This window comes from Capra hircus, chromosome 6, assembly GCF_001704415.2.
Source record: "Capra hircus breed San Clemente chromosome 6, ASM170441v1, whole genome shotgun sequence".
Taxonomy (NCBI): domain Eukaryota; kingdom Metazoa; phylum Chordata; class Mammalia; order Artiodactyla; family Bovidae; genus Capra; species Capra hircus.
The window spans coordinates 25,418,038-25,445,067 of record NC_030813.1 but is presented as its reverse complement, the minus strand read 5'-3'; the positions used below and the strand labels follow the sequence as shown (position 1 = coordinate 25,445,067).

Below are 27,030 nucleotides of genomic sequence, written 5' to 3'. Positions count from 1 at the left end.
TTCCTGACCTGCATACAGATTTCTCAAGAGGCAGGTTAGGTAGCCTGGTATTCCCATCTCTTTCAGAATTCCAAAGAATAGCAAGAAGAGATAAGAAAGCCTTCTTCAGTGATCAATGCAAAGAAATAGAGGAAAACAACAGAATGGGAAAGACTAGAGATCTCTTCAAGAAAATTAGAGATACCATGGGAATATTTCATGCAAAGATGGGCTCGATAAAGGACAGAAATGGTATGGACCTAACAGAAGCAGAAGATATTAAGAAGAGGTGGCAAGAATACACGGAAGAACTGTACAAAAAAGATCTTCACAACCAAGATAATCATGATGGTGTGATCACTAATCTAGAGCCAGACATATTGGAATGTGAAGTCAAGTGGGCCTTAGAAACATCACTACGAACAAAGCTAGTGGAGGTGATGGAATTCCAGTTGAGCTGTTTCAAATCCTGAAAGATGATGCTGTGAAAGTGCCGCACTCAATATGCCAGCAAATTTGGAAAACTCGGCAGTGGCCACAGCACTGGAAAAGGTCTGTTTTCATTCCAATCCCAAAGAAAGGCAATGCCAAGGAATGCTCAAACTACCGCACAATTGCACTCATCTCACATGCTAGTAAAGTAATGCTCAAAATTCTCCAAGCCACACTTCAGCAATTCGTGAACCGTGAACTCCCTGATGTTCAAGCTGGTTTTAGAAAAGGCAGAGGAACCAGAGAACAAATTACCAACATCCGCTGGATCATGGAAAAAGCAAGAGCATTCAGGAAAAACATCTATTTCTGCTTTATTGACTATGCCAAAGCCTTTGTGTGGATCACAAGGAATAGGAATAGCAAGAGAGAAAGTAAGCAGGAAAAAGACACCCAAACATGGTGAGTGCAGGAGAAACCCAAGCATTTTAGTGTTGCCAGAGTGTGGTGGGAGGGAGAGCCCTTCAGGAAGGGCCTTAGACTCATGTTCATGTCCAGGAAGCAAAGTGAAGTTCTGGAATCACTTGTAAATAAAGGAGCAGCTTGTTCAAATTTGCTCCTTGGCTGTCTCATTCTGGAGACTATGGGAAAGACAAGAGGCAGTATAGAGAATTTCCCAAAGCTCTCTCTGTAATTACCATAGAGGAAGATAATAGGATATCAAAACATTTCTCTTTAAGTAGGTAATTTCCCAAAGATTAGGGAAAATGAAGTTACACTGACTGTGTTTTGGTTGAGTACATTCATCCCTTGATATCCATGGGGAATTCGTTCTAGTACCCATTGTGGATGCTCAGATTCCATCATCTTCCTTCCATATCCACATGTTTGACATCCAAGGATATGGAGGGCTGACTCAGAAAACTTACACTTAAAAACTCAGTAAATCAGCAACTTCGCTGGTGGTCCAGTGGTTAAGACTTCACGTTCCAATGCTGGGTGCCAGGGACCTAAGATCCCACGTACCTCCTGGCCAAAAAAACCAAAAGCATAAAACAGAAATGGTATTAAATGGCTTACATCAAAATAACAACAACAAACCCAAACTCAGTAAATCTAACTAAAACAATGCCATGATTCCCAAAGCATCACTAAGCTTGTTTTTGGTAAAAGATAAAGCAGTTAAGTCCATGGTATTTAGACTCAGAATCCTCAATCTTGGTTTTCAGGGGAAATAAACCAGTGAAAGATATATCTACTTTTTAAGAGAAAGGGAGCAATAAGTTCTTGCTCTGATAGGAAGCTCTCACACCAGCGAGGTGTGTCAATCGAGTGCACCTGAGCTCGGCATTATCCCCTCCCTTTTCAGGTGATGTCCATTCCTCTCACACTCGCCTAACAGGAGTCAACCAGGGTGGAAGCCAAGCTGCTCCACAGTGAACAGGCCTTCAGTCTCCCTGCACTTCCTGTCCATGCGGAGGCTGTGAAATATCCTGCTCTGAGCCTCAGGTAAGAGAACGTAGTACAAGGAGGTTGGTGCCACTTCCAACTTTGCTCTCAAAAGGCTTTTTGGTATTTTAAAGAACAGAAAAAGAGTGCTCATTGTGAGCCTTCCTGTGGATGAACTTGAAGGATCTGGACAAGTCTGTTCAAAGCTGTACTGTAACAGGCAGGGACTCGTGTTGATGTTTGTTGTAGGAATTTGGGCAAGAGATGAGGGAATAAATCACAAACTGGGGAAACTTGGTAGTAGGGAAGAAAGCAAGGGAATTGATTGGTTCATGGTCTCGGAGGTAAAATCAAGAGGTCTTAATAAATCATTAGCTGTGGAAGCTGGTGGAGAGGGAAGATTCCAGCAAGGGGCCTGGCTTTTGAGTTTGAGTGGATGGTAGGGCCACAGACCAAAGTGAGAAGCCAGTAGGCAGATCAACTTTGGAGAAAATGAAGGGTTTAGTTTTGGCCGTGTTAGTTTGCATTGCCCATGGAGTAGTGAGGTGGTTATTCCAGGAGGTGGAGAGACAACCCATATGGGTGTGGTCAAAATGCCAGGCTAGTCTTGGGGTAAAGTAATCGGGATATAGACGCTCAGGGATATTTCCTTGTGTAAATTTTAAAAAAGAGAAAAATATTCTTGGTTAAAAGGGGAGAGACCTCATGTGGGAGGCCTCCTGAGTGCGGTGTGGAGACTTCTGGGGATGGTTAGGTGTTTTCTTTCAGGGCCTGTTGCTGTTCCTATAAGCACTGCCTGCTGCACTGACACCAAAGGAACGTGCTTGATCTCTTCTATGAAAGTCCTAAGTCTGGTGGCTGGGGGCCGGTTGATCCTCTGAAATATACTTCCAGTGTAGGGAAGTTGCCCAGTTTCTTCATTTTTACTCTGACTATAATTAGAGGAAATCATTTGGATGAACTGAGATATTCAAAGCAACGAGAAGAAAAAGATAGATATTAATATCCTTCACACAAGATAAACTGTAGAATTTGGGGAAATTGGCATTCTTACAAAATGACATGTTATGATGACCATTTGTTTCAAAGGGACAACAGCCCAGATTAGGCTAGAATTCTGCCATACCAAGCTTCTAGAAGCAGGTAGAGGTGAAATAGGGCCTCTTGGTACTGCCAGGGCTGAGTTCCTGATGAGAAAACTTTGTTCTCTCTTTCTCTGCGTAGTGTTCATTGGGCATAGAATGTTTTACTAGGTACTGTTTCAAGAAAAAAAAATTTTAGCACAGTTTCTATCTTCTAAAACTTTGCATGTATAGTGGGTTGAATTCTCAGAGAAAAGACATAATTCACTTCTCTGTAGCCTGTTGGGTGACTGGCAATATCAGAAGAGCGGTAGAACAGATTACAGGAATCTAAGGCTGATTGGTGAAGGGACTCCAGTTCTATAAGGGAGTCGGAAACAAGAAGATGAATGAAATAGATATGCAAGAAGGAGGTGACTATGGCAAGCTAGTTTATGAGGCCTCAGTCAGCTAACTGTTACAGAGGAATAGGAAAACTTTTTGATACAGAGAGGAGTGAGAAATAAAATGTTGATGGGAAGAATTTTGCAGGTTGGAGTTAAGGTCATGGGGGAAAGAGTATTCCTGGGAAAGCTATATCTATCTATCTATAGCCATTTTCTTCTTCTAAGTAAAAATCATTTAATGTTAATCTTGGTAATAGCTAAAGCACATTCTTTTCTGGACAAGTGCATATAAAAGCTGACTATTGAGATAAATATATAAAAGTCTTCATAAGGAATCAGCATTTAGAATATTATTAATGTTTTGAGGCCATTCTGACCTGTTCTCAGTTCCCAGTAGGAGATAGTCAATTTTTCCATATTACTGGCCTTTGGCTATGTGGTTCCTCCAACTGGGAGAATTCTGCCCCTCTCTTCATGGGGCCTGTTCCAGCTCATCCTTCAGAGGTGAGCTTAAATTGTACCTACTCAGAATGGCCTTCCAAGACACCTTATAGAAAGTTGGAAGATTCCCTCCTTCCATTTTTTTCCTCTAACACAGTGCTTTAGTCACTGCCCTACTTAACACGTCATGTGTTTCAGTGATATATTTGTATGTTTATTTGCTTTCTTATTGAGTGGGTGTCTTGCTACACTCTATGCTCTGTTAGGGCAGAGACCACATCTGTTTTACTCACCACCATGAGCTACATGTTTACCTAACTCATTGCTTGGTATGTGGTTGAAATGAAAAGAAAAATTGCATAATAAATTAATACCCTTCACTCATGATTTAAGTAGATAAAATCGTAAATTATTTTTTAAACAAGAAGTTGGATATTTATTTAACATTCTTATAGCTACTTCTTTAATCCTCTGATTTAACAGCCAAGAACTCAGTTTGATACTGCTTCATGGCTTTGTTGATTAGAAATGAAAAATACATAAAAACTATCCATTTCCTGATCTCTCCTTAGGACCAGCATTTTCTGTGATATGAAAAACTGCTCGTAGGCAGGTTTCCTTGGGAAGATTGAAGAAGGTCTTTCTGTTCACTGTTTGGTCATGGCGAGCTCAGAAGTGAGAAATGATTTCACAAAGTTTCATAATAAGCACTAAAAATATAAAATTGTGACATATACAACATTTTTTAAAATAAAATTTATAAGAAACTCTAGGCATAAAGTGGAGTTCATTTAAAAAGCTGGTCTGAGAGAGATAAAGTTTTATTCCTTTTTAGAATCATTTCTTCTGGTGTAACTATATTTGTATATAACTTTAGATATCCTTGTGTAACAAGTTTTCTCAAAATTTGAGGTAAGGGTCATAAACATTAATATACTTTATGTATTTTTCTGGTTAAAAATGCTTTTGGGGATCAATTTTCCTTCATTAGGTGTTTGGGTTGTAACTGTAGACATTGCTAATGGATGAGGGAAGTCTCTGAATGATTCTTAGGTGGAGAGTGTGTGTGTGTATATATATATATATATATATATATATGTATATATTTTCTAATATGTATATATTTTCTAATAAATTGTAACTATAAGTGCTTTGAGAAGTGCCATAGATGAACAGCTGATGATGAAGTTACTTCACAAAGGAATTTAATATACCTTTTAAGATATTTCTGCTGTTTTTTGTTTTGCTTTGTTTTTCAAACCTAGATTAAATGCAGATCAAGAAACTGGCAAAGGAAAGAAATTTTACTCCTTGGGTTTGCCAGGGTCCCTGGTGGATCCAGGGAATTCGAAGGGGAGATGGTGTCAGTGAGGAGAGATTTATTTATTTAGAAATATAAAGAGAGATTAGGAAAGAATAGTGTGGTAGGAAAATTAGTGGAGAAAAGAGGCTGAATAACTTGGTTTACACAGAGAACCAATAAAACTCTGAGACAAGGGGTTTGCAGCGTCTACGTAGGCCACCAGCACCTGTTTGAATAGCGGAGGGTGCCCCGCCTTGGGCTCCCTCTCGCATGGGTCTTAGAAGCCAGGGCAAATAAGTAGACACAGTGAGCCTCCATGCTCCAGATGGGAATTCAGCCAGAAAAGGGAGAAAAGAACGACATGGGGGAGCCAAGCATCGGTGCCAGAACCACAACTTTATTTTCAAAAGCAGCTTATATACCCCAAGTTGTACATAAAGAAATAATGGAATATACAGAGTTATGCAGGGGCAGAAGTCCTGACCCTTATTGAGACTAGGCTTTCTTTTTGCATATCTTCCCGTATACAAAAGGTCTTAGGTGGTTTTACATCATCTTCTGGCCAGGGGGCCTGTTAACATTTTTATGGCTCTTTTCCTAGATAAATGTCTATCAGCCAGAAAACTCTTTTTCCCTTGAAGTATTTTTTCTTTAATTTGCATTACCCTCAAAGTACTAAATAAAGTTACATTCCTGTAGAACAAAGGTGCAGTGGGTTATAACAAAGAAAGTACTTAACTCAAAGATCTAATGCTGCTAATACCAGGGCTACTACCTGTTTTTTCTATATACCAACTATATCAACAAATAAAAGATATGAAAACTTGGCAGCAAGTATTGGCTCAAAAAAATGAAACCCTTAATCAGTCCTATTCTAATGATTTTGACTCCTCAGAAGCCCCTACATTCCTAGGATGTTTTAAGCTTCCTGTGCCTCTGGTGGTCAGGAGGCTGCAAACAATCACATGCGCAGCTGTAAGAGTCAGGCAGGCAGGCTAGAAAGCCATCAGAGGGGTTTTTTGCATTGAAAACACTCTTATTATGCCCAGGAGACTTATTATCTAAAAGCTCTAAATTAACTTTTTCCAGAAAAAGGTGGTGGGGGACAGCCTGCTGTTAATGTCAGAAGAGTAGGTGGAAAGCATAACACAGTAAAGCAGGCAGACTCTGGTTTTGGGGATGGATGCTCGAGAAAATCCAGAGGGGACCCCTGAGGCCTGATTCTGCCTTTGCGTTTTGTCAGGCCCCCTTCCTCATGACCTTTCCCATGGGTGGGATTCCCCATGCTGGCTCCCGGCATGGGTTCAAGCCACTTTTCATTGGGAAATACACATCACGTAAAAGTAAATACTCTTAAGTACCTAGACTTTTGTGCAATCTCCCAAGGCAGGAATGCACAAGATGTATTATAACCTTATATTGAAAGCTCCAATTTCCATTGTACTCACATTACTTACTTTTCTTACAAAGTATTTCATATGTTTCATATAGGTGTCTTAATGCTTTACCCATAGAGAATAAAAGTTTTATAATAAATAAACTACCCTCTTAAAAAATCACCACAAAACATTTTATAAAATCTTTAAATTTTATTAAGAATTAAGTATATTGTATATATAGATACGGGGCTTCCCTAGTGGCTCTGAGGTAAAGAATCCACCTGCAATACAGGAGACGTGAGTTCAATCCCTGGGTCAAGAAGATCCCCTGGAGAAGGAAATGACAACCCATTCTTGCCTGGAGACATGGACAGAGAAGCCTCGTGGGCCATGGTGTCACAAACAGTTGGACACAACTTAGCAACTAGACAGCAAAAATGTAAATAGATATAGCAAGCTGTGCCAGTATAGATGTATACAATTAAAAACATTATTTTGTTAAATGGAGTCATTACTAAGCCAATCAGGACTAGGGACTGCTTTATTGAACTGACTATTAGGATATATATGTAATATATATATTACACTGTGATTGTAGCTGAACTTGTATGCTTAATAGTATCATCAGTTCAGTCTGACTCTTTGTAACCCCATGGACTGCAGCACACCAGGCCTCCCTGTTTATCGCCAGCTCCCGGGGTTTACTCAAACTCATGTCCATTGAGTCAGTAATGCCAGCCAACCAACTCATCCTCTGTCGTCCCCTTCTCCTCCTGCCTTCAATCTTTCCCAGCTTCAGGGTCTTTTCCAAGGAGTCAGTTCTTTGCATCAGGTCGCCAAAGTACTGGAGCTTCAGCTTCAACATCAGTCCTTCCAATGAATATTCAGGACTGATTTCCTATAGAATGGACTGGTCTAATCTCCTTGCAGTCCAAGGGACTCTCAAGAGTCTTCTCCAACACCACAGTTCAAAAGTATCAATTCTATGGCACTCAGCTTTCTTTATAGCCCAACTCTCACATCCACACGTGACTACTGAAAGAACAATAACTTTGACTAGATGGACCTTTGTTGGCAAAGTAATGTCTCTGCTTTTTAAAATGCTGTCTAGGTTGGTCATAACTTTCCTTCCAAGAAGCAAGCGTCTTTCAATTTCATGGTTGCAATAACCATCTGCAGTGATTTTGGAGCCGAAAATAAAGTCTGTCACTATTTCCACTGTTTCCCCATCTATTTGCTATGAAGTGATGGGACCAGATGCCATGATCTTCATTTTCTGAATGTTGAGCTTTAAGCCAACTTTTTCACTCTCCTCTTTCACTTTCATCAAGAAGCTCTTTAGTTCGTCTTCACTTTCTGCCATAAGGGTGGTGTCATCTGCATATCTGAGGTTATTGATATTTCTCCCAGCAATCCTGATTCCAGCTTGTGCTTCATCCAGCCCAGCATTTCTCATGATGTACTCTGCATAGACGTTAAATAAGCAGGGTGACAATATACAGCCTTGACATATTCCTTTCCCAATTTGGAAATAGTATTATGAAAAGACATATTTTCCTGAAATATTCATGTATGCTGACAAATCTCTTATACTATGCTTTTCAGTTTCATCTAGTTATAGAATGATTCTTAAAGCTAATCACTTAAAATGTGCTCCTCCCTTGTATCCTCCCTTTCACTATTTCTTTCCTAATCAAGTAACTTACACTATGCAATGATCTGTTTTCAAAACCTAATTCAACTTATTTTGTAACAAGTGCTTTTTAAAAATATTTACATTTGAATCCAAAAAGAATGGTTACAATGTATTAAAGGCTATCCATAAAATTAATATTAGTGTAGGAAATACATGTGTCATATCTTTATGGCTAAATCTGCAGGGTAAAATTCTTTTAAAAAGTCTTTATTGCAACATAAAAATCCAAGTATATATATATATATATGTACTTGATGTATATTATATATGTACTTATATGTATGTTATATATTACATATATACAATCTTAAGATATATAATTTTGGCTTTAGAACATGTAAGTTAAAATTTTTAATATTGTTGACCCAAGAACCCTGCTAATTCCCAGGTGCTCATAAGACACTGAATGTTTATTTCATGAAGACTATACATCTTCATATATATATCTGTCTTCATTCTTGTGCTTCTGCTTGTATTTATGAAACAGATCCATGGTCACAGCAGAGGAACTGTAAAAAGGGAAGGTCCAGGTCACCGTCATACAACACAGACCTTCTGTCACCTAGAACCTCAAAATGTCAGGACAGTTTGAATGCTGAAATGTAAAATGACAGTCTTTAGTGATTTGTTTCCATACCTTCTAAACAAAAACATTTCATGCAAGTGTCCTTCCTGCCTGATTTAGGAAACTTCAGGTCAGTTCTGCTATTGGAAATCCTTCTGGGCCTGAGGTCTCCACCATTCATTTTCTTTCTGTGGGTCTCTGATATGAGTATCTAAGCTGATTCTTGAAGCATCAGTACAACTGCAAAAGCTAACAAGAGTAAAGGGATTTCCTGAAGGGAAAGTCTGAAGGAAAAGGATGAATAAGGCTATGAAGCTGTGAACAGGAAGGGTCATCCAGTGAGCTTAGACTTCTGGGTGTCTAGGAGAAAAGTAGGTGAGTGCTACTCCCTGGCTTTATCCCCAGAGCCTAGCACAGAGGCTGTGATAGGGTGGGTGCTAAATTCTTAGATGTTAAATGACTCGATATATTGGCAAATAAAAGTAGGTTGTGGTTTAATAGTAAAGGCTTTCAAAACCATGCTAAGGCATTGATATTTTGGGGCAACTTGAGTTTTAGCCGTTTAGTGAAGTTCTGGCCAATATGGTAAAATATAGTAGGCAGGAGACCTATTATCACACAACTGTGTTAACATGGTCAGTGAGAGATAACTGAATTTAACTAAGGTAACAACTGTGCAAAATGAGAGCGAGCACGCCCGTGTTCACTGCAGCACTGTTTACAATAGCCAAGGAGAGGAAACAACCTGTGTCCATGAATGGATGAATGAAGTGTGCATGTGTGTATAGTGGGATATTCAGTCATAAAAGAATTAAACTCTGCCATTTACAACAAAACAGATGGCCTCAAGGGCATTATGCTAAGTGAAATGAGTCAGTCAAAGACAAATGCTATATGATCTCACTTGTATGTGGAATGTGGAATCTAAAATAACAAGAACAACTTCATAGATACAGAGAACAGATTCAGTTCAGTTCAGTCGCTCAGTCTGAACTGTCCGACTCTTTGTGACCCCATGAATTGCAGCACACCAGGCCTCCCTGTCCATTACCAGCTCCCGGAGTTCACTCAGACTCACGTCCATCAAGTCAGTGATGCCATCCAGCCATCTCATCCTCTGTCGTCCCCTTCTCCTCCTGCCCCCAATCCCTCCCAGCATCAGTCTTTTCCAATGAGTCAACTCTTCGCATGAGGTGGCCAAAGTATTGGAGTTTCAGCTTTAGCATCATTCCTTCCAAAGAACACCCAGGACTGATCTCCTTTAGAATGGATTAGTGGTTGCCATAAGCAGGAGTATGGCATGGTAGAAAAAGGTGAAGGGAATCAAAAGTTAAAAAAACAAGTAAGGAAACAAAATCTAATCTTCAAGGATCAGAAGAAAACACACTTTAGAAAGCACTTTAAAAACTATAAAGTAAGGAAATTTTGTGGCAATATTTGAAGAAGTGAGGGGGTTTGTGATGAAATAGAAATACCTAAGATGAAATCAATCTATTAAAAAATCAAAGTACAGAGGTTTTAAAAATTGGTTCTATAGGACAATGACACAATAAGTCTATGAAAAAGACTTATTCTTTTTGTAAGTCTACAAATCTTGCTACATAAGATAATATAAAATGTGAAGGAAACATACATTTATAAATATTAAAATTTAAAAGTAGCCTATGAGAAGAAGACAAGATAACCATAAAAAAGCAAGTACCTTTGTCCTGAGTTGAGCAGTTCAAATCTTTTATTGATTTTTTTTTTAAAAGCTAAATCATGTGTTATCAATTGGTCCAGGTCAAATTTCTTTTCCAGGAAATCAGTCACTAGTTTTGGAACATAATCTTTGCTTTCCCAACCTGTAAATAAGCACACGTGCTCTCTTTAGACTTTACTAAATGATTTTTATATTTTATTCTCTTAGATTTGTTCCTTCTCTCTTTTGCACTGTTACCTTTACCCTGGATGACACTATTCTCAGCAGCACACAACGGAGCTGCGTGTCTCCCTTCTTAAGAAACAAAGGCAGACACTCCATGAAAAACCTTTCTTGCCCCCACATCTTCTAGCTACCCCATATCTCTTCTCCTTTTACAGAAAAACTACTCTACAGGAAGAATTTTCTCCAGTTCAGTGTTCTCAGTTCCACTTCCTTTTCTCTTATTTTCTCTTGAGCCCACTCAGTACCTGGCTGCTATAGCTCTTGCCAAGGTCACCAGAGATATAGACTATGGTCAGTGTGAGGCCAAGTCTTTTCTCTTTCCGCAGTACCTGGGATACAAAAAATGAGAGGCCAGTTGGTACAGATGAGATTCTTCAGAGAGGGCTCCTTAGAGAAAATAAGACTAGTTGAGAGATAAACAATAAGAGATATAAGTTGAGCTTCCTCACTTTGACTATTTGTGTGATGTGGGTAGTATGGATTATTGACAAATTAGAAGTAGAATTCACATATTCACTGAGTGTCTTTTGAGTATATGCTAAGTACCAGGGGGCTTCCCTGATGGCTCAGATGGTAAAGAATCCACCTGCAATGTAGGAGACGTGGGTTCAATCCCTTGGTCGGGAAGATAACCTGGAGAAGAAAATGGTAACCCACTCCAGTATTCTTCCCTGGAGAATCCCATGGACAGAGAAGCCTGGCAGGCTACAGTCCATGGGGTTGCAAAGAGTTGGGCATGACTGAGTGACTAACAGTTTCACTTTAAGTACCAGGTACCATTTCAGAGATGGGAACAAGATGGAGGCAAAAAATGCCCTGTCCCTGGTCTCAGGAAGAACAGGAAGCCCAAGAATCCTCTCCCTTTAGCTCAGGGAGACTGACAGTAAACAAATATTGCAGAGCTCATCATCAATGACAAGAACGAAGGAGAAAAATAGAGTAGGGGCAGTAGGTTGTGCAGAGGCCGAGGTTATGCAGGTGGGGAGGGAATGTGATTTTTTAAGGCTTAGGGAAGTCCAGTCTGATAGGGTGACATCTGAACAAAAACATAAAGGACAGGAACTATCCAGAAATCTTGGGGTAAAGTAGTTCAGGGAGAAGGCAGAGTAATTATATAGGTGTTGAGGTGAAGTGTTGGCCAATGAGAACAGTGAGGAGGCCAGTGTGTCAAGAATAGAGGGACAGCAGTGATAGCAGTGGGGTCAGAGGGCCGGATCATAGGGGGGCTTTCGGCCATTGCATGTTTGAGATTTTATTCTGAGTGAGAAAGGAAGTCATTAGAGGTGTTTGGGAGAAGGGTGACCTGATCGGATTTCCCTTTTAATAGTCTCATTCTCTGGCTGCTCTGTAGGGAATACTCTAGGAGACAAAGGGCAAAAGCAGGGAGGCCGTTGACCAAGCAAGTCATTGATGTCACGCAGGAAGAGGTGATGGTGACTTGGACGAGTGATGGTGCTGGTGAGAAATGACCAATCCTGGGTATACTTTGAAGGTAGAGACAACAGGCTTTGCTGAAATACTCATGGTACAAGAGAAAGAGCATAACCCGGGGTTTGAGGCCTGATTAACAGGAATGATGGAGTCGTCATTTATTGAGATGGGAAGGCTGGGAGGCAGGAGTGGTTTGGGGCAGGTAAAGTTCACATGTCTACCAGCTATCCAAGTGGACATGCCAGGTAGGCAACCTTTATATCTTCAGGTCTAGGCTGAAGATATAAAGTTAAGTGTTATGGGTAGAGTGTATTTAAAGTCTTGAGACCACAGAAGATCACTGTGGAAGGAAGTGTAAATAAAGAGGAGGAGAGGACTGAACACTGAACCTTAGGACACACCAAAGTTAGAATCTTAAGGATGTAGGGGAACCCAGCAAAGATTCCTGGAAGGAGTGACCAGTGAGGAAGGAAGAGGAGGAAGGGAGGAGGAAGAACAATAGCAGCAACAACAAAGTAATATCTAGAAGTGAGGTGAAAGGAGTGTTTGAGAAAAAGGGAGCCACCAGCTATATAAAATCCTGCTGATAGTTCATTTAAGACCGGGACTTACACTGTTGGTGGGAATGCAAACTAGTATAGCCACTGTGGAGAACAGTGTAGAGATTCCTTAAAAAACTGGAAATAGAACTGCCTTATGACCCAGCAATCCCACTGCTGGGCATACACACTGAGGAAACCAGAATTGAAAGAGACACGTGTACCCCAATGTTCATCACAGCACTGTTTATAATAGCCAGGACATGGAAGAAACCTAGATGTCCATCAGCAGATGAATGGATAAGAAAGCTGTGGTACATATACACAATGGAGTATTACTCAGCCATTAAAAGGAACACATTTGAATCCGTTCTAATGAGGTGGATGAAACTGGAGCCCATTATACAGAGTGAAGTAAGCCAGAAAGAAAAACACCAATACCGTATACTAACGCATATATATGGAATTTAGAAAGATGGTAATGATAACCTTGTATGCAAGACAGCAAACGAGACACAGATGTATAGAACAGTCTTTTGGACTCTGTGGGAGAGGGTGAAGGCAGGATGATATGGGAGAATGGCATTGAAACATGTATAATATCATATAAGAAATGAATCGCCAGTCCAGGTTCGATGCAGGATACAGGATGTTTGGGGCTGGTGCACTGGGATGACCCAGAGGGATGGTACAGGGAGGAAGGGGGGTTCAGAATGGGGAACACGTGTACACCCTTGGCGATTCATGTTGATGTATGGCAAAACCAATACAGTATTGTAAAGTAATTAGCCTCCAATTAAAATAAATAAATTTATAAAAATTAAAAATAAAAAGGTATATGATTAAAAAAAAACCAGGACTGAGTTGACCATGGTCTGTGTCAGTCTTTCCGTGTTATTTTCAATCATCCCCATAAAATGGGACAATCCCTTTCATTTTGGCTTTAGATCCAGAACTTTCTGTCGATGCTATTTAGTGAATCAAATAAACTCTATTTTTCATATACATTCTCGTGTATGTTGAAAATAATAGGTTAAATCAGAAATTTCTGTTCCATAAAATCATCCCAACAGGGAGTGCTGGAGCCTCTCATTCAGGCCTTAGTATTGCAGATGCGAATACTAAAAATATACCACCAATACTAGCACTAAATCAGAGTAGGGGGATCATCTTTTGTATCATCATGGCCACAGTCTCATTTTAGATCACTTCATATCCATTCTTGGAAGAAAGACTTTTCAGGGAGGATATGATGAGAAAACAGACTTCTCTCATTGTCAACAGGGCTAAAGCCACACTCTCAGGCTGGAGGCTCTGTTCTTACCTTCAAAAATGCATCCCTTCCACATGCATCCAGTGAAGAGCAGCGCTGGGTGTAAGTGAGCCTCTTGGCTGATGGAGGGGCCCCTACCGCCACGCTGACCACTTAGTTCTTATTGCAGATGCAAAGGCATCAATTCAAGTTTAGAATGAAGGAGAATGTTTATTTCTCATCTCATGTTATGGACTCAGAAATACCCTACGTACATTGTGGTTCTAATAGTTGATTTATTTTCCAAGTCATGAAGTAAAATTAGGCCCACATGCCTTTTGCTTTATGCTTACTTTAAAAAATTCTCAACACAATTTTAGTCACAACTTAAACTTGTTCATACATTTGACTTTTAAGGCAGAAAGTAGAAATTAATGTGGTCAGTGTTCATGGCATTTTCAGTTTACCATGGACCAAAATGCAGGGGGAAATTTCTTCCATTTTCAGAACAATATCACCACTTGAGAAGGTTTAGAAAGCCATTTGAACTAAACTAAATCAAATTACCTATACTGAATCAATTGACCCAGTTTTTTTTATTAACCTTTAATATGAAAATTAAATCAAATGGTAAAATGTAGGAAAAAGGAATCCCTTTCTTGGTTGCATCTCTGAGACTAATCCCACATTTGCTGGTCATCTGCCCATTAACTATTTGTTAATAGTTTTTCTGAATACTTGATAGTGAGAGGGTAACAGGCAGGAAGGCCAGGGGTCTCCAAACGGACAAAATAGCCTGCAAGTGTCAGACATTTTATCTCTCTTAAGCAGCAGGAGGAAACAAACTAGCGATATTTTTTCCTTCTCTATACAAATTTAAAAGGAGGTTTTTCTTAAAATTCTGTGTTGCCATGACACCTGGTTTCACCTGAAGCTAACCAATGCCTTTTTCTTGTGGAAATGTTTATCTTAAGCTATGCTAATGTACTATGCATTTACCCCAAACTCTGCCTTCAAGTCGGTTCTGCCTTTCGGCTCAGAACCTACTTGACAAACCAGTATGTTATACTCAGATATTGTTCCTCTAATCTATGTAAATGAAACTATTTGTATGGTGATCTGCCCTTTTTCAAGATTCAAGTTAATCATTTTATGGCCCAAGGTGAACCATTTGGTGCCAAGATTATCACAAAATGCATTTTATGGGTGAAGGGCCTGGTGCCATTCTGAGTTTTAAGATATTCCTTTATTTCATTAACAGACTGCTAGTGACTATATAACATCCAGCTAAAGACTAGCAGAGGGGCACTCTTTCTGCCCCCTTCTGATGTCTATGTCAGAAGCTTTCTCCATCTCCTTTATACTTTAACAAAACTTTTATTACACGAAAGCTCTGAGTGATCAAGCCTCCTCTCTGGCCCCAGATTGAATTCTTCTTCTCCGGGGTCCAAGAATCCCGGCATCGTGATTCAACAACAACCTTTCAGTAGGTTGTAGCAATAGATGTTATTTATTAGAGACCCATGTTCGTTAAAGTATCATCTGGAAATCAATAGAACCTAACAATATCCAATGTTGCATATTGACTGTGTAAACGTGGTATTGGTTGCTATGTAATAATTCTAAGTGACATCAGGGAAGGGGAATGACAACAGCGGTAAAGACTACTTTTTCCTAAGGTACCAAAAATATTAGAGTGAATTTAGGCTACTGCTCAATAGGGAGCAGAATTGATTGTGTCCCATATTGTCCCATATTGCAGTTCTCCTTTCCTACCCTAGCACAGCCTGGGGCTTTCTAGTCCAGGAGACCTGACCTCAGATCTAAGCAGAAGTCTGGTGCTACTGACTGCCACAAGGGAGGCATATTTTAGAGAATTGAGGGCTTCTATTTTGAGAGAATTCAGATAAGAGACGGAGAAGGCACTGGCAACCCACTCCAGTACTGTCGCCTGGAAAATCTCATGGACAGGGGAGCCTGGTGGGCTGCAGTCCATGGGGTTGCTAAGAGTCAGACATGACTGAACGACTTCACTTTCACTTTCCACTTTCATGCACTGGAGAAGGAAATGGCAACCCACTCCAGTATTCTTGCCTGGAGAATCCCAGGGACGGGGGAGCCTGGTGGGCTGCCGACTGTGGGGTCGCATAGAGTCGGACACGACTGAAGCGACTTAGCAGCAGCAGCAGCAGCAGATACGAGGAAGCAAAGCTCAGGTATAGAGTGAGAAATTGGCTACACCATGGTTTTGAGGGAAGATGGCCAAATTTGGAATAGCCCCTCCACCCATGCCTTTTGTTCCTGCTCTCTCCCCAAAGAGTCACTTTAGGCTATTTGGCTTACTAATGTTCAAGAGATGTAATCATTGTTGCAAAAAAAAAAAAAAAAAAAAAAAAGCCATATATACAAAGCAGATTAATACTTGAGCAATTTGCCCTGATGGTTGACTTCCTCGCAGTCTGGTCACATGAGAGTGGTATGATGTGAAACTTAACTTTACATGGAAGACCTGCACGTAAGTTTTTGTATGGCTTTAAGCACAACTGCTTCACGATTACCAGGTATTTTGCCTAATAGGTAGTTCCTATTAGTAAAGCTATGGAAAATGAGTTTCCCTTTGTGCAATCAAGGTAGCTTGTGTATTGTACGGCTCCCGTTATCCTGGCTCTTACCATAGTTTCAACATGCCCAATAACTTCAAAACGGTAGCCCATAGTGTCACCTGTCATTTCTGACAGCACCTCACTGACGGGCTTGGTGAAGTCCTTGGGGTTGATGCACTCAGCGGCTCCTACAGCCACAGCCTTTTCAAATTTGTCTTTGCTGAGGTCAGCCCCAACGATCCTGGATGCACCAGCTGACTTACAGCCCATGATGACCGAAAGGCCAACCCCTCCCAGGCCAAAGACCACACATATTGAGCCAGGGGTGACCTGTGGGAAGACAAGTCCTGTAAATGCTAGACCTAGGGTAAAAAGGTAGAACCTGCAAAGCATCTCTAATCATAGAACATGAAATTGAGAAGATCACTTTGATGAGTTACTAGGACTGAATGACTCATTCTCATGACAGTGCCACAAAGAGAACCAGAAACAGCACAAACCCTTGCCAAATTTGTTTTAGATTTGGTTTAACCAGCATGTTCTTAGTGATCATAACTGAGTCTTTTGTAAATAAATTGAAAGTTGAGCCTCCATGTTGCAATAGATTATCGATCTTTCTTCAGGAAGAAAATGTAGTTAAATCAGTTGGGGGATTTTTACCCGTACTATGTGTTATTAGGGTTTCCCTGGTGGCTCATATGGTAAAGAATCTGCCTGTCATGCAGGGGACTCAGGGTCAATCCCTGGGTTGGGAAGATCCCTTGGAGAAGGGAATGGCTGATTCCAGTATTGTTGCCTGGAGAATTCCAGTGGACTATGCAACCAACACATAGTCCCTGGGTTGCAAAAAGTCAGATGTGACTGAGCAACTAACACTTTTACTTCATGCTATATTAAAGAAGATTCTAGCCAAAATTCATCTCCTAGATGAACACTCTTAATCCTATTACACAGCAGGGAGCAAGGAAACCTGAAAACAGAAAGACCTGTATCTATATATGCATGTGTTTTGAAATGTCTAAACTTATAAGCAGAGATTTCTGTGGGTACAGAGGTGCCATACCCATTCTCCATGAGCTGTAATTTCAGCTGTGGCCTCCCAAGCTCTCAGTTCAGTTCCTGAACTTGGAGCTTTGAAATCCGTGTGGCCATTCTCTCAAATATCATTAATCATCCACTCATCCGACAACACATTTTATTGATGAGTTCTTTGTGGTCAGAAACTAAACTGGGCATGTTCTGCCTTTTCTTGCAATTTCTCTGGTAGTTTTACTAGCACAGTAAAAAAGTAGAATACTAATTTAAACTATATCCAATGTCCCGTCTCTCATCTCTTTCTTGGAATAAATCTGTTTCAACAGCCATATGTATATTTTCCACAAACTCCTTACCTTTTTAGTCTTCCACATATTTGGACATCCCTTTCCTTTATTCATTCATACTTTTCCAAGTATTATTTATTGAGTCGTTACTATGTCCAGGCTCCTTGCTAAGCAGTGCAGGGAACAGAGACTTGGTCCACACCTTCCTGGAGCTTGTGGGCTAACGAAAATTAAAGGCACGAGAATTTGAGATTTGGGACCATACTATTAATGAACCAGTCATGTTACCTTGAATAAAAGAAAGAGATTCCTGCTTAGATGTAGTGAATAGAAAGAAATAAAGAACTTTTTTGAGCAAGCAGGTGATTTTTTTTTTTTTCTGAGAAACCATTACAGCTCAGTTCAGTTCAGTCGCTCAGTCGTGTCTGACTCTTTGCGACCCCATGAATTTCAGCACGCCAGGTCTCCCTGTCCATCACCAACTCCTGGAGTTCACTCAGACTCACATCCATCGAGTCAGTGATGCCATCCAGCCATCTCATCCTCTGTTGTCCCCTTTTCCTCCTGCCCCCAATCCCTCCCAGCATCAGTCTTTTCCAATAAGTCAATTCTTTGCATGAGGTGGCGCAAGTACTGGAGTTTCAACTTTAGCATCAGTCCTTCCAAAGAACAGCCAGGACCCACCTCTTTTAGAATGGACTGGTTGGATCTCCTTGCAGCCCAAGGGACTCTCAAGAGTATTCTCCAACACCACAGTTCAAAAGCATCAATTCTTCAGTGCTCAGCTTTCTTCACAGTGCAACTCTCATATCCATACACGACCACTGGAAAAACCATAGCCTTTGACTACCTTTGTTGGCAAAGTAACATCTCTGCTTTTCAATATGCTGTCTAGGTTGGTCATAACTTTCCTTCCAAGGAGTGTCCTTTAATTTCATGGCTGCAATCACCACCTGCAGTGATTTTGGAGCCCCCAAAAATAAAGTCTGACACTGTTTCCACTGTTTCCCCATCTATTTCCCATGAAGTGATGGGACCAGATGCCATGATCTTAGTTTTCTGAATGTTGAGCTTTCAGCCAACTTCTCACTCTCCTCCAGAGAAACCATTTATTTCTCCTTAATTTTTAGATTAGATTTTACTGGGATGCAAATCTAAGTTGGTAGTCTTTCTGTTTCTTCCCTGGTGGCTCAGTGGTAAAGAATTTGCCTGCAATGCAGGAGACCTGGATTCAATTTCTAGCTCAGGAAGAACCCCTGGAGACAGGAATGGCTACCCAGGAATGGCCATCCAGTATTCTTGCCAAGAGAATCCCATGGACAGAGGAGCCTGGCAGTCTACAGTCCATGGGTTTGCAAAGAGTCAGGCACGACTGAGCGACTAACACTTTCACTTTTCTGTTTCTTCCAGTATTGTAACTTTTCCCAACAGGTGATCTTTATTTCTTATTTATTTTTTTTTAATTTAAATTTTTATTTTTACTTTATTTTACTTTACAATACTGTATTGGTTTTGGCAAGTGACCTTTAAACTGAGAATAATGTTAAGGAAGCAGCCACGTAAGGGCTCAGTAGATGAGCATTCCAGACAATCAGAATACCTTGTGTAAATATTTTCATGCAAGACAAGGACAGCTCAGCAGGCTTATACATCTCATGAGAGGCGAGTGTGAGTGGATCATAGTGGGTTAGATGAGATTGTTCCAAGAATGGAAGCTATTGAAGGGTTTTTAGCAAAGATGTAATGCAGACCAATTTATGTTTTATAAAATTACTCTGATTTGTAAATGGAGAATTACTGGAGATGGAGAGGAGTAATGAAAACCATAAAAGGAAGGCCATTGCATCCAATGAAGATATGATGATGGTAGTGAGACGAAGAAAATGGAAAGATTTGAAATATACCAGAATTGAAAGAGACACGTGTACCCCAATATTCATCTCAGCACTGTTTATAATAGCCAGGACATGGAAGAAACCTAGATGTCCATCAGCAGACGAATGGATAAGAAAGCTGTGGTACATATACACAATGGAGTATTACTCAGCCATTAAAAAGAATACATTTGAATCAATTCTAATGAGGTGGAAGAAACTGGAGCCGATTATACAGAGCAAAGTAAGCCAGAAAGAAAAACACCAATACAGTATACTAACGCATATATATGGAATTTAGAAAGATGGTAATGATAACCCTGTATGCAAGACAGCAAAAGAGACACAGAGGTAAAGAACAGACTTTTGGACTCTGTGGGAGAGGGAGAGGGTGGGATGATTTGGGAGAATGGCACTGAAACATGTACACTATCAGGTAAGAAACGAATCTCTAGTCTAGATTCGATACAGGATACAGGATGCTTGGGGCTGGTGCACTGGGATGACCCAGAGAGATGATATGGGGGTGGGGGTTCAGGGTTGGGAACTCATGTACACCTGTGGTGGATTCATGTCAATGTACGGCAAAACCAATACAGTATTGTAAAGTAAAATAATAAAAATAATAAAATAAAATATACCTTGTAGGTAAAGTTAGCAGGACTTGCTGCTGGATTGTATATAAGGGGATGGAGCGGGAAGATCAAAGATGAAGAAAATTAGAGTGGGCATAAATATGTCTGGGTGACATGGAAGAAGAAAATTAAGAATTCCATATGATACATACTCATTTTGAGATACCTGTGAGATTCTTAAAGGGAGATGTCAGGTATGGCATTGGATGAAAGAATTTGGGGTTCAGAGAAAGTACTGGAGATAGAAATTTCAACTCAACTAACATATGGACAATTTTTAAGACTTCAGAGTTGGATGAGACCACCACATACGGGATTGTTTGGGGAATGGTTTTAGTAGTTATGAATTGTGTGTTATTTTACCCACTTCTTCTGCTTATTAAGAGTGACACAGAGAGTCAGTTTAGTTGCTCAGTTGTGTCTGACTCTTCGCAACCCCATGTACTGCAGCATGCAGGGCTTCCCTGTCCATCACCAACACCTGGAGCCTGCTCAAACTCCTGTCCATTGAATTGGTCATGCCGTCCAACCATCTCATCCTCTGTCATCTTCTTCTCCTCCTGTCTTCAATCTTTCCCAGCTTCAGGGTCTTTTCCAGTGAGTTAGTTCTTTGCATCAAGTGGCCAAAGTACTGGAGCTTCAGCTTCAGCGTCAGTCCTTCTAATGAATATTCAGGACTAATTTCCTTTAGAATTGACTAGTTTGATCTCCTTGCAGTCCAAGAGACTCTCAAGAGTCTTCTCCAACACCACAGTTCAAAAGCATCAATTCTTCAGCACTCAGCCTTCTTTATGGTCCACATCCATACATGACTACTGGAAAAACCATAGCTTTGACTCTATAGATGGACCTTTGTAGGCAAAGTGATGTCTCTGCTTTTTACTATGCTGTCTAGATTGATCATAGGTTTTCTTCGAAGAAGCAAGTGTCTCTTAGTTTCATGGCTGCAGTCAGCAACTGCAGTGATTTTGGAGCCCAAGAAAATAAAAGTCTGTCACTGTTTCCATTGCTTCCCTATCTATTTGCCATGAAGTGATGGGGCCAGATGCCATGATCATTAGTTTTTTGAATGCTGAGTTTTAAGCCATCTTTTTCACTCTCCTTTTTCATTTTCATCAAGAGGCTCCTCACTTCCTCTGCCATAAGCTGAGTCAAAATAATCACTCTTAAATTTTCACTTTTTCATACTATATGCTAGCCATTAGAGGTTGCATTTTGTCCCCCCACCTAACTACTTATTCATACATTGAAGTCTTCAACTCCCAGTACCTCAGAATGTGATCTCATTTGGAGATAGGGTTTTTGCAGAAGTAATAAACTTAAGGTAATTCAGTTCAGTTTAGTTCAGTCGCTCAGTCAAATAAGGTAATTAGATGGGTTCTAATCCAGTATGATTGATGTCCTTATAAAAAGGGAAAATTTGGATAAAAAGACTGGCATAGAAGGAAGGTGATATGAAGAGACATTGGGAGAAGACAGCCAAGGAGAGAGCCCTGGAACAGATCTTTCATTCACAGCTCTTAGAAGAAACCAGTCCTGCCAACACTTTGATTTGGGATTCCTAGTTTCCAGAATGTGAGACAATAAGTTTCTGTTGTTTAAGCCACCAAGTCTGTGGCAGTTTGCTACAACAGCCCTAGCAAGTTAACACACCAGCATTAATAGTTATTTTGTGAAAAAGATTAATTTTAGATGTGGATCCAAATTTTAGAAAAGAACCTGAAGGAAATACAGAGGAAACAAAATTAAATCTAGAGATTTTATTTTCACTTATTCAGAAATAAAATTTTGAATCTGAATATTTCATTTTCTTCCAATTGATTTGGCATTGTGTAGAAACAGCCTGCATATGAGATGCTTTCAAAAGTTTTGTTTTATTAAAAAAACTTCAGTTTTCCTTAAAAAAAAAAAGCATTTAAAAAATAAAATAGGAACTAGCCCACCCTGCTTCTTACCTTGTCAATCTTAATAGTGGCCCTGTATCCAGTGGAAAATCCACATCCAGTTAAACAGACCTTCTCAGGAGGAGCTGCATCAACAGTCTTAGCGATGGAAGTTTCATCCACCGCCGTGTACTCAGTGAATGTACTGGTGCTCAAGAAGTAATAGACTGGCTTGCCCTTGCATGTACATCTGGTGCTGTCATCAGCCAGGACTCCATGACCAGTGATGCTGTTTGATACAGCAAATACTCAGGTTAGTTCAATTCAAAAAATTAGCACAGGAACAATTAAATGGCATTGCAGAAAAGTGACTGAAACCTACTCTGTCCCTATACAAAGGTTGCCATCTGGGTTGTGACAAGCATTGCATTCTCTACACTGAGGCAGAAAGTGGGGGATGACTTTGTCATCCAGAGAGAAAACATGATGTACTGTGTTGGTCATTAACATTAAAGGATGAAATAGACAAATGTGAATTGAGCCCATGCCATATGCAAGAAGCTAAAGAGTAGAGGCATGCCTTAGAGATATCACAGGTTCAGTTCTAGACCATTGTTGTAAAGTGAGTCACGCAAATTTTTTGGTTTCCCAGTGCATAAAAAAATCATGCTTATACTATCCTGTAGCCTATTATGTATGCCAAAACATTGTGTAAAATAGCAGTGTATATATCTTAATTTAAAATTTTGCTATTGGAAAAATGGCACTGATAGAATTGCTTGAGGCACAGTTGCCTCAAACTTTCAATTTGCCAAAAAAAAAAAAAAATGCATTTCCTTAGAAATATAATAAAGCAAAGTGCAATAAAACAAGGTATGCCTGTATTCTAAAGTTTATAACCACATCAAATTGGTTTGTTAAAGGTTGAGACTTTGCCAAATTAAATTTCACTCTATACAACCCATTTTCCTTGTGTTCTCTTATCCTCCTAAATTCATTAAGGCTCCTCTAATAACTCCTAGTTGCACTATTTCCTTTGATAGGATAGACAGCCCTGCTTATCTCTGACTTGTGGCTCAACATTTGCACACCTAGTTTCATTGTAGTGACTCCTTCTCCAATGCTGTCTACAACCCCAAGGGCTTCAATCACTGAAAACTTAGACATTATTGCTCCTTTTCATCACATGGGCATCTGTTTGACAGATTCCCATTGCCAACACCTGGGTTCAAAGGAAAGAACATTCACCAACCAGCAAAGGGGTTGTTCTACAGTTGGGAAGACATTTATCTCTTCCTTGAAAAGACCATAAATATTTATGCTGGATGACTGCCCAATATAATAGTGTTGATTCTCAAATTCTGAGCTGAGGATCAACCATCAAACCAAAATCTCTCTCTTTAGGGAATTTATAGTACTGCTGCCTCTGGCTGTATTTTTGAATTTCAGTCTTTTTGAAGTAAACTGATGCTCCTGTGAGGGAACTAGAATGCAGTTTGTTACCCAGCACAGAAGTAGATTTTTACAGGTAGTTCCTCCTCTTGATGAAAGATGGAGGGAATGGGAATGGTGTGCAGAAGAGAAGTGAGCAAAATTGTATGTTACCACAGTGCTCAGATAACAAGAGATGGTCAAAGAAAGATGGCAGCAATGACTATTCAATAATCTGGTGATCAAAACAATGGTTAGGCTCTGTCCAAAGGAGTGGGGGGAATGTTCCAGGAAGCTGTCAATTCTCCAGGCACAAATGAGTTCCTTATTTTTTGTGAAAAGTAATCTCAACGTTATTTGATACCCAGAAGATTTAAAAAATATTCTTTAGTCATAATGATTAACCATTTTTATCACTGTGTCAATAAAAATTCAACAAATGAAAGTTATACAGAGCAGATTAGTAGAACTGTTTTTTAATCAATAACTAAGTCATTAATTTTATACCCACTATGGCCTTATCAATTTAAAAATAAAACAGAATGAGAGTTAGTAACTGAAAATTGGGGAACCATTTCCTTATTTAAGGACCCAACCTCACAATAATATATACTCAAAGTAGGGGTGATAAAATTTTAGGCTTATATGCACTCTCAGGTTACTTTAATACGGACTTCTTTCGCCTTTGGTGGAGCAACTTCTATCTCCTCAATGGAGAAGAGTTTCTTCTGTTCCCATAGCACAGCCACTTTACGTTTAATAACCTAAGAAATTGGCGAGAGTTATAAACAGGCTCCAAGTTTGTCTTTACAGTTAAAGACTCTCCAAACGATACACATCTGGACAGAGCACTTTGTAATCCTTAGAGATCATCTTATGTGCACCTGTAATATATGAGGAGTGCAGCCCAGAGGTACTAACAACTGGACCTGTGCTCACAGAGCGTGTGGGAAGCAGGGCTGGACCAGATCCTGAGGTGCACCCTTCCCAGCCCTTTGCCTTTTCTCTGCCTGTGCTCACGTAATATTTTACTAAACTAGGTTCTGTTACTACCACTTCAAAGCAACAAAATGTCACCTGTGAATCACTTATTCACAAGAGCAGATTTATAAAACAGAAAATGTTGTTGATATATCTTCAAGAATCTAAGCCAGTATTTAATAGCTGTATAATCATGTAGCAATGGTGAGGACATTAGGAAATTAGCTTGTTTAGAGATGAAGGGAACCATGAACATCATGATGCATATAGACTGCGAATTCCTGGATGACTGTGTCTTTGCATCTCCTAATCCCTTTTTGTACCCAGCCCAGTTCTTGCATCTCATGGGTCTAGATAGGTGAGGTAAAGCTTCTCATCTCTGCTGCTGCTAAGTTGCTTCAGTCGTGTCCAACCCTGTGCGACCCCATGGACATCAGACCACCAGGCTCCTCCCCTCACAGAAGTGGAAATTAAAGAGTGGAGCATCTCAATGAAGAGCCTTCAGCTGTTCAAGTGGTTTGGGTAGTTATTTAATTAAAGAATTTTGCTGACATTATTGAAATCAGAGAAGGGGGGAGAGAGAGATTGTTTTCTTGATTTCCCATCCTCAAATCTGTTTAGGAATCCAATTCATTTGTTCAGACACCAAATGAGTTATCAGTTATCTTTCATCTTTCTTGTCAACTAATACACCATTTCTAAGATCTGCTTTAGATGGATAGTTACTACAAGAGATTTTGAGAAATGATATGCTGGAAACAGTTGGGACGCTGAAAGCCATCAGTGATTTTAACATTCACCCTCTGCCTCTCTGAGGCAAATGTCATGGGGCGCAGTGTTGCTGACTCTATTGTTTTATTCCTGTCCTCTTTGTTGTCGTTGTTCAGTCACTCAGTCATGGCTGACTCTTTGTGACCCCATGGACTGCAGCATACCAGGCTTCCCTGTCCTTCACCATCTCCTGGAGCTTGCTTAAACTCATGTCCATTGAGTCAGTGATGCCATCCAACCATCTCATCCTCCGTCGTCCCCTTCTCCATCTGCCTTCTATCTTTTCTACCGCTGTCAGCAAGTAATGTCTCTGCTTTTTAATACACTGTCTAGGTTTGTCATAGTTTTTCTTCTAAGGAGCAAGTGTCTTTTAATTTCACAGCTCCAGTCACCGTCTGCAGTGATGACCCCATATGAAAAGGGTTACAGTGCAATGTGGTCCAATCTTGATGCTAGAAATTTCGCACCACAATTCCACACTAATTCTTGCTGGATTAATAGTTGAGATTTAAAGTCAAACTATAAATATAAACTACGTGGAGCACTGAGGAGTTTTTGTGCTTGAGAATGACAGAAAAAAGTCATACTGGAAACATCTAAGAATGAACATTTTGTGTCTTGAGAAGTAGTGAATAGCAGTATGTGTCATTGAAAGTCAATTTATGGAAACATTCTGCTTACCAGAACAATTGCCCAGCTATCCTGAAATTCAGTGATTAATAATGTCAATAGAAGCCACATTTTTCCATTTTTCTTGCTGAAAAAGCTCCCATATGCTGTTTTATCCTGTTTCTACTGGCATTCTCTGAAATCCTAACCCATTGCTCTCCCTCATCCCCCAGGGTATGCTTGCTCAACAGACATTTAATTCCCCAAGAAATATCCCCAAGTATTCAATTATGTTAAGATATTCAAGTTCTAACAACCAGACCCACATTATTGGATCGTGAGGATACAGAAATGTTCTGCTCACATTCCCAGCGGTGCCCATTCTGTCATTCTTTTTGTGCTGTGTTTCAGTAAACAGACTTTTTCTGCCTGTTGTTTAGCTCAGTTTGCTGTAAATAACAGCATCTTGCGCCCTCAGATAAATGGTCTGGCTCAAAAGTTCTGCCTTGAGTGATATGGCTCATGTCTTCAAGACTTCCAATGGGCCATAACCCTCACCCTTGGCAGTCAATTTTGAAAAGAAATATGGTAACCTGCAATGATCAAACCATGAGTAGAGCTCTAACAAAGACAAGATGGTCAATCCTATTGAAAATGACTGAAAGCTTTCTTATCCATCTTATTTCTGGGGATATAAAAACATATCAAGTTAGTTCAGCTCAACATAACTCAGTAAAAAATGGATTGTGTGCTTCTTTAGCTGCTCTGCAAAGCACAGCTGAGTTTAGGGATGTGTGTGTATTTATTGATGTATATTGTATTTATTGATATTCTAGTAATACTTCACAACACAGAGACTTGATGTAGTTTGTGGAAAACATGTAATTAAACATAAATGAAAGCAAGGCCAAGAAAATGTAAAAGATTGGAATAAAAGGTCAAAATTAGAAAAGAGGAGTCAAGGATATATAGAACATGGGTATGGATAACTGTGGTTTCTAGATACTTGAGGGAATGAAAGATGTGTAAAATTTGTTAGCTCTGCATGTGGACGGATTAT

General features: G+C 40.0%; 2 protein-coding genes across 5 annotated transcripts in view; one reads left to right on the top strand and one right to left on the bottom strand.

Moving 5' to 3' along the window:
- C6H4orf17 (chromosome 6 C4orf17 homolog) overlaps positions 1,761 to 27,030 on the top strand; it is a 94,150-nt gene continuing 68,880 nt past the window's right edge. For 3 of the 4 annotated variants that reach the window (XM_018049280.1, XM_018049279.1, XM_018049278.1), the window contains exon 1: positions 1,762 to 1,920. The gene's annotated coding sequence lies outside the window, so the exon portion shown is untranslated. Of the gene's footprint in view, positions 1,921 to 27,030 lie in introns of all 4 variants that reach the window. The other variant, XM_018049282.1, reaches the window with a different exon arrangement.
- Positions 8,718 to 26,352, bottom strand: ADH7 (alcohol dehydrogenase 7 (class IV), mu or sigma polypeptide). Its single transcript, XM_018049283.1, is given in 12 exon segments — positions 8,718 to 8,742; positions 10,415 to 10,556; positions 13,934 to 13,984; positions 13,987 to 14,041; positions 15,135 to 15,155; positions 16,528 to 16,794; positions 22,251 to 22,467; positions 22,561 to 22,647; positions 23,269 to 23,357; positions 23,359 to 23,400; positions 24,272 to 24,373; positions 26,335 to 26,352. Coding segments are annotated over 12 exon segments (1,116 nt in total).